At 38.6% G+C, this 8,364-nt stretch overlaps 1 protein-coding gene across 1 annotated transcript in view; it reads right to left on the bottom strand.

The window, feature by feature from the left end:
- Positions 1–5,336: 5,336 nt before the first annotated feature.
- NEO1 (neogenin 1) overlaps positions 5,337–8,364 on the bottom strand; it is a 201,144-nt gene continuing 198,116 nt past the window's right edge. Inside the window, exon 24 of the mRNA XM_053717318.1 lies at positions 5,337–6,474. Within this exon, the coding sequence (XP_053573293.1) occupies positions 6,391–6,474 (84 nt within the window). The 3' untranslated portion in view covers positions 5,337–6,390. The remainder of the gene's footprint in view (positions 6,475–8,364) is intronic.

Below are 8,364 nucleotides of genomic sequence, written 5' to 3'. Positions count from 1 at the left end.
GATCTGGACAGATATCTGGGAAGTTTCTTGTTTAGATGAGACGCCATCAGATCTATTTCTGGAAGTTCCCACATTTGAACAATCTGAAGAAATACCTCTGGGTGAAGAGACCATTCGCCCGGATGCAACGTTTGGCGACTGAGATAATCCGCTTCCCAATTGTCTACACCTGGGATATGAACCGCAGAGATTAGACAGGATCTGGATTCCGCCCAAACCAAAATTCGAGATACTTCTTTCATAGCCAGAGGACTGTGAGTCCCTCCTTGATGATTGATGTATGCCACAGTTATGACATTGTCTGTCTGAAAACAAATGAACGATTCTCTTTTCAGAAGAGGCCAAAACTGAAGAGCTCTGAAAATTGCACGGAGTTCCAAAATATTGATCGGTAATCTCACCTCCTGAGATTCCCAAACTCCTTGTGCCGTCAGAGATCCCCACACAGCTCCCCAACCTGTGAGACTTGCATCTGTTGAAATTATAGTCCAGGTCGGAAGCACAAAAGAAGCCCCCTGAATTAAACGATGGTGATCTGTCCACCACGTTAGAGAGTGTCGAACAATCGGTTTTAAAGATATTAATTGAGATATCTTTGTGTAATCCTTGCACCATTGATTCAGCATACAGAGCTGAAGAGGTCGCATGTGAAAACGAGCAAAGGGGATTGCGTCCGATGCAGCAGTCATAAGACCTAGAATTTCCATGCATAAGGCTACCGAAGGGAATGATTGTGACTGAAGGTTTCGACAAACTGAAATCAATTTTAGACGTCTCTTGTCTGTTAAAGACAGAGTCATGGACACTGAATCTATCTGGAAACCCAGAAAGGTTACCCTTGTCTGAGGAATCAATGAACTTTTTGATAAATTGATCCTCCAACCATGATCTTGAAGAAACAACACAAGTCGATTCGTATGAGATTCTGCTAAATGTAAAGACTGAGCAAGTACCAAGATATCGTCCAAATAAGGAAATACCACAATACCCTGTTCTCTGATTACAGACAGAAGGGCACCGAGAACCTTTGTAAAAATTATTGGAGCTGTAGCTAGGCCAAACGGCAGAGCCACAAACTGGTAATGCTTGTCCAGAAAAGAGAATCTCAGGAACTGATAATGATCTGGATGAATCGGAATATGCAGATATGCATCCTGTAAATCTATTGTGGACATATAATGCCATTGCTGAACAAAAGGCAAGATAGTCCATACAGATACAATCTTGAACGTTGGTATCCTTATATAACGATTCAATATTTTTAGATCCAGAACTGGTCTGAAGGAATTCTCCTTCTTTGGTACAATGAAGAGATTTGAATAAAACCCCATCCCCTGTTCCGGAACTGGAACTGGCATAATTACTCCAGCCAACTCTAGATCTGAAACACAATTCAGAAATGCTTGAGCTTTCACTGGATTTACTGGGACACGGGAAAGAAAAAATCTCTTTGCAGGAGGTCTCATCTTGAAACCAATTCTGTACCCTTCTGAAACAATGTTCTGAATCACAAGATTGTGAACAGAATTGATCCAAATTTCTTTGAAAAAACGTAACCTGCCCCCTACCAGCTGAGCTGGAATGAGGGCCGCACCTTCATGAGGACTTAGAAGCAGGCTTTGCCTTTCTAGCAGGCTTGGATTTATTCCAGACTGGAGATGGTTTCCAAACTGAAACTGCTCCTGAGGATGAAGGATTAGGCTTTTGTTCTTTGTTGAAACGAAAGGAACGAAAACGATTATTAGCCCTGTTTTTACCTTTAGATTTTTTATCCTGTGGTAAAAAAGTTCCTTTCCCACCAGTAACAGTTGAGATAATAGAATCCAACTGAGAACCAAATAATTTGTTACCCTGGAAAGAAATGGAAAGTAGAGTTGATTTAGAAGCCATATCAGCATTCCAAGTCTTAAGCCATAAAGCTCTTCTAGCTAAAATAGCTAGAGACATAAACCTGACATCAACTCTGATAATATCAAAAATGGCATCACAGATAAAATTATTAGCATGCTGAAGAAGAATAATAATATCATGAGAATCATGATCTGTTACTTGTTGCGCTAAAGTTTCCAACCAAAAAGTTGAAGCTGCAGCAACATCAGCCAAAGATATAGCAGGTCCAAGAAGATTACCTGAACACAGATAAGCTTTTCTTAGAAAGGATTTAATTTTCCTATCTAAAGGATCCTTAAACGAAGTACCATCTGACGTAGGAATAGTAGTACGTTTAGCAAGGGTAGAAATAGCCCCATCAACTTTAGGGATTTTGTCCCAAAATTCTAATCTGTCAGACGGCACAGGATATAATTGCTTAAAACGTTTAGAAGGAGTAAATGAATTACCCAATTTATCCCATTCTTTGGAAATTACTGCAGAAATAGCATTAGGAACAGGAAAAACTTCTGGAATAACCACAGGAGATTTAAATACCTTATCCAAACGTTTAGAATTAGTATCAAGAGGACCAGAATCCTCTATTTCTAAAGCAATTAGTACTTCTTTAAGTAAAGAACGAATAAATTCCATTTTAAATAAATATGAAGATTTATCAGCATCAATCTCTGAGACAGAATCCTCTGAACCAGAAGAGTCATCAGAATCAGAATGATGATGTTCATTTAAAAATTCATCTGTAGGGAGAGAAGTTTTAAAAGATTTTTTACGTTTACTAGAAGGAGAAATAACAGACATAGCCTTCTTTATGGATTCAGAAACAAAATCTCTTATGTTATCAGGAACATTCTGCACCTTAGATGTTGAAGGAACTGCAACAGACAATGGTACTTTACTAAAGGAAATATTATCTGCATTAACAAGTTTGTCATGACAATTAATACAAACAACAGCCGGAGGAATAGCTACCAAAAGTTTACAGCAGATACACTTAGCTTTGGTAGATCCAGCACTAGACAGCGATTTTCCTGTAGTATCTTCTGACTCAGATGCAACGTGAGACATCTTGCAATATGTAAGAGAAAAAACAACATATAAAGCAAAATTGATCAAATTCCTTAAATGACAGTTTCAGGAATGGGAAAAAATGCCAAAGAACAAGCTTCTAGCAACCAGAAGCAATGAAAAATGAGACTTAAATAATGTGGAGACAAAAGCGACGCCCATATTTTTTAGCGCCAAATAAGACGCCCACATTATTTGGCGCCTAAATGCTTTTGGCGCCAAAAATGACGCCACATCCGGAACGCCGACACTTTTGGCGCAAAATAACGTCAAAAAATGACGCAACTTCCGGCGACACGTATGACGCCGGAAACGGAAAAGTTTTTTTGCGCCAAAAAAGTCCGCGCCAAGAATGACGCAATAAAATGAAGCATTTTCAGCCCCCGCGAGCCTAACAGCCCACAGGGAAAAAGAGTCAAATTTTTGAAGGTAAGAAAAAATGATTAATTCAAATGCATTATCCCAAATATGAAACTGACTGTCTGAAAAATAAGGAAAGTTGAACATTCTGAGTCAAGGCAAATAAATGTTTGAATACATATATTTAGAACTTTATAAACAAAGTGCCCAACCATAGCTTAGAGTGTCACAGAAAATAAGATTTACTTACCCCAGGACACTCATCTACATGTTTGTAGAAAGCCAAACCAGTACTGAAACGAGAATCAGCAGAGGTAATGGTATATATAAGAGTATATCGTCGATCTGAAAAGGGAGGTAAGAGATGAATCTCTACGACCGATAACAGAGAACCTATGAAATAGACCCCGTAGAAGGAGATCACTGCATTCAAATAGGCAATACTCTCCTCACATCCCTCTGACATTCACTGCACGCTGAAAGGAAAACCGGGCTCCAACTTGCTGCGGAGCGCATATCAACGTAGAATCTAGCACAAACTTACTTCACCACCTCCATCAGAGGCAAAGTTTGTAAAACTGAATTGTGGGTGTGGTGAGGGGTGTATTTATAGGCATTTTGAGGTTTGGGAAACTTTGCCCCTCCTGGTAGGAATGTATATCCCATACGTCACTAGCTCATGGACTCTTGCTAATTACATGAAAGAAATTGGGTTTTACGTCCCTTTAAGGATACAAGTTAATACTGTCCAAATAAATCATCTGGGAGGCCTGTGACATTTCTACATTGGGAAAAGATTTTTCATTTACTGGCTGAAAACTCCTGTCTACCCCTCTGTCCTTCGTAAGAACTCTGGGGAGGAAATGGGTCCTGGAGAGCCCCTCAGAATTCACCTCACTCCATCTTGGAGGTAAAAAAAAATGACTAAAAATTCAGGGTAAGTGTGTGGGGGGATTTAAGCTCTGATATGTTGAGGTGTTTTGCCTCCTCCTAGTGGACTGGCTTGTAATTTACACGTGTCACATGGACTCTTACCATCCGATGAAAGAAAAACAAGCGCTTAAATGGAACTGATGGACTATAGTTTAATCTCATTTCAGCTTTTGCAGTAGAAAAGGTTTACACTGGTTGCATGGTTCAATGTAAACAAAAATCTCTAATTTCTTACAAGGACCTAGCAACCTATTTTGCAACTTTACAGAGGATTTTTTTCTATTCTATTTAATTGTTCTCTATTCGATTTTGTATTCTATTTAGCTTAGGTAAAATGTACCCTTTAAATTCAACTATACGCTACTGAACAACTAATGGGACATTAAACTAATTTTAAATAAACTTTCCAATTTACTTTTATTATCAAATTGGACACAGTCTTTTTTATACACACACTTTCAGACACCAACTCCTATTGAGCTTATGCACAAATTCAATGTGATTCGCTGATGGCTTTCACATTATACAGGAAAAAATAGTCAGAAAATAAATCTACTGCTCATTTGTAATTCAGAGTAAATGCTACAGCATTGACTTTGTTATTATGAATTTATCTAATCCGACTGTAATTAATGGTTCTTTAATAGCTGGCAGCAATTCTTTAAAATATTGTTTTACAAAAATCGCTAGACTTTGTAAGAACCTATCTACTGTGTTAACAAGTGTACTTTAAATTGTCGTCCAAAAGTAGGCAGCCTAATAATATACTGGCATATATATATATATATATATATATATATATATATATACATACATATATATACATACATATATATATATATACACATATATATTTAAACAAACACAAAAAGCAGAAGGGTAAATTATTTTGGAATTTAGGAGTTGGATGTGATGTGTTTTTTCCCCCCTTTAAACTAAAATATCAAAATACTTTATGTGCATCAGTGATGAAATTTAATACAGATTTCTTGGTTAACACCGTTAAATGCAGACCTATGTTTTGTTTATGCAGCAGGTGAAGAAATGAATAATCATTAAGTTACACACAAAGAAGAAACGATGTACAATTTGATTGAATAAAAAAGTGTATTGAAATCCAATACCAAATAATAATCATGATGTTATAATAAAAAGTCACAATAAAAAGATACATTCTAAACACTACAGAAAGGCAATAAAAACAAAAATAGAATGGATTTTCTGTACATAAAGAACTGGACATGGCAGAAAGCCAGGTGGGAAAAGGATAATATACAGTAGAATGTATGGGGAAAGGGATTGGATCTCATTTACAGATACAAGGATATCACACAAGAAGGAAGCTGCATTGACATGTGAAAGTGCTGCAGATCAGATGAGAAGACTCCCCTCTGGCCACTTTATGAGGTTAACTGAGAGGGGAGGTATAACACAAGCGATTCCTCACAGCAAAGAAGGGAAGAGCAGTTTTATTCTGCAGCTCTAATTGTGCTGTGCTTACATACTGGTGTACACATCTTGTGTCCTCCGACCAAAGCTCAGCCAGAGTGGCCTACTATAATTACTTTCTCCGCCTTACAGGGAATCGCTTGAATTGGACGGAGAGGTGGAAGGAAGATCCAATAAAAAAATGGGAGAATGTGTTTGCATGTGGGTAGGGTAACACTGTTTTGAGTCTCACAGAGGCTGGAGAGGGATTTGCTGCTGATGCTGTTCTGAAGTCTGAGGACACTGCACAAAAAGCAATGACAGTTGTAAAGGGTGACTTCTTATCAGGAGCCCATCCGTTGCCAAGCAGGTAATAAGCTGAGGCTTACCCACAAATCCTTGGCAGTAGGGAAATGGCCAGACATAAGTGTAAAAAAAAAATGGTGACACACAATATTCTTCCATGGACTACACAGTTCAGTTCCTCAGCTCTCATATAATATAAACCCCCCATTTTTTTAATTTTTTTTTTTATAAAACCGAGAAAGTGATAGTAACAAGGTTCTGGGCCTTGGCATACCCACCCTGAACACCCCACATGCCTCATGTCTGTACAGGTGGGTGTGGCCCCTGTGTGATGGGGGCTATACAGTCTTTGCCTTTACTGTGGCAGGCTGTGCCAAGCGTTTAACTCTGTGCTGGGTCATTTCGGTCTCATGCTGTAGTAATGGCATTCAGATCCTTCATTAGGCCTTCGAGGTGAGCCATTTCTTTACTAAGCTCATCAGGCTCATAGCTCTGTAGGAGAAAATATCAAGAATTAGTTTATAACTTTCACTGTATATCCTCGTTGCAATGAGTATTTATAGAAAGAAAAAAAAAAGATTTAATTGCATTACAGAATATTTTAACCATACCTACTATCTGCATACGTTTCCTGGAAAAAACTACTTATCTATGCTACCATATATGATTCTGCTCATTTTAATTCCTATGTAAAACATGATGGGCTAAATTAATGGGACATTAAACTGCGTGGCACAGCTACTAAAGCAAGGTAACGACTCAACATGACAGTTTTCCTCCTCTACCTGCATCTCTCTTCTATTTTTACCCCTTATAGGTGCCAAGTGGTGAAGTTTTTATATTGAACGTCACCAATGTGGAGCTTTGGTAATCACAAACTATTTGACAGTTTTTAGCATGCAAGTCATGCAGCAAGAGCTTGACATTTTTACAGTTTAAAAGCGCTGCTGCTAACGCTCTAACACTAACCAAAAGTACACAATACAGCTATCAAAAAACAGCAACATCACCGATATATGAATTGTGCCACAGGGTGAGACAATACTCAAGTTCCATGATGGTAGTTCCCAGTATGAAGATGCGAAGATGGTGAGAAGTAACCATTTCAGTTACAGTTGTACCAGCAGTTTAAAGCCCCTTTAATGTGTTGTTATGGGCAGTTTGTACATGAACTATTTTACATTATTTGTAGGCACAAGTTGCAAGACAAGGTACAGCATAGTGGGTTAAATTTATGACGTGAATACCCAGAACTGGTAATATTGATTTGTTGGTATAGATAAAATACAAAATTTAAAAGCATATAGCTTTGGTTTATAAAAACCTGTCATGAGTAATACATGACCTACGTATGGGTACACCTTTGATAAAATACGATGTACTTTAGGTAGCCAAGTTTAGCAGAAAGATGAAAACAAAATTTATGCTTACCTGATACATTTATTTATTTCTTGAAACGGTGAGTCCACAGATCATCAATTACTGTTGGAAATATCACTCCTGGCCAGCAGGAGGAGGCAAAGAGCACCACAGCAAAGCTATTAAGTATCACTTCCCTTCCCACAGCCCCCAGTCATTCGATCGAAGGAAAAGGAGAGAAAGGAAATAACACAAGATTTAGAGGTGCCTGAAGTTAATATAAAAAAACCTGTCTGAAAAACAGGGAGGGCCGCAGACTCACCGTGTCAAGAAAGAAATGCATTTATCTGTTAAGCATAAATTTTGTTTTCTTTCTTAAGACACAGTGAGTCCACGGATCATCAATTACTGTTGGGAATCAATACCCAAGCTAGAGGACTCAGATGATAAGGGAGGGCAAGACAGGTAACCTAAACAGAAGGCACCACTGCTTGCAGTACCTTTCTCCCCAAAAAAGCCTCAGCCGAGGCAAAAGTATTACATTTGGAAAAAGTATGCAGAGAAGACCAAGTTGCAGCCTTGCAAATCTGTTCCATAGAAGCTTCATTTGTGAATGCCCAGGAAGAGGAAACAGGCCACGTAGAATGAGCTGTAATTCTCTCAGGAAGCTGCTGTCCAGCAGTCTCATAAGTCAAACGAATTTTACTTCTCAGCCAGAGAGAAAGAGAAGAATCTGTAGCTTTCTGACCCTTGTGTTTCCCAGAGAAACAAACAAGGCAGAAGACTGGCGAAAAAATTACAGTTGCCTGTAAGAAGAATTTCAGAGCAAGCACAACATCCAGGTTGTGTAACAAACGATCCTTATGAGAAGAAGGATTAGGACATAGAAAAGGAACAACAATCTCCTGATTAAAATTCCTGAAATCCCAAGGGACTGCCAGAGCATCTATCAGAGCGGCCTGTGGATCCCTTGACCTAGAACCGTACTTTAGAAGCTTGGCATTTAGCTGAGATGACATCAGA

This window comes from Bombina bombina, chromosome 6 (genome assembly GCF_027579735.1).
Source record: "Bombina bombina isolate aBomBom1 chromosome 6, aBomBom1.pri, whole genome shotgun sequence".
Classification (NCBI taxonomy): Eukaryota; Metazoa; Chordata; class Amphibia; order Anura; family Bombinatoridae; genus Bombina; species Bombina bombina.
The sequence above is the reverse complement of the archived record's forward strand: the minus strand, read 5'-3'. Positions and strand labels throughout refer to the sequence as shown.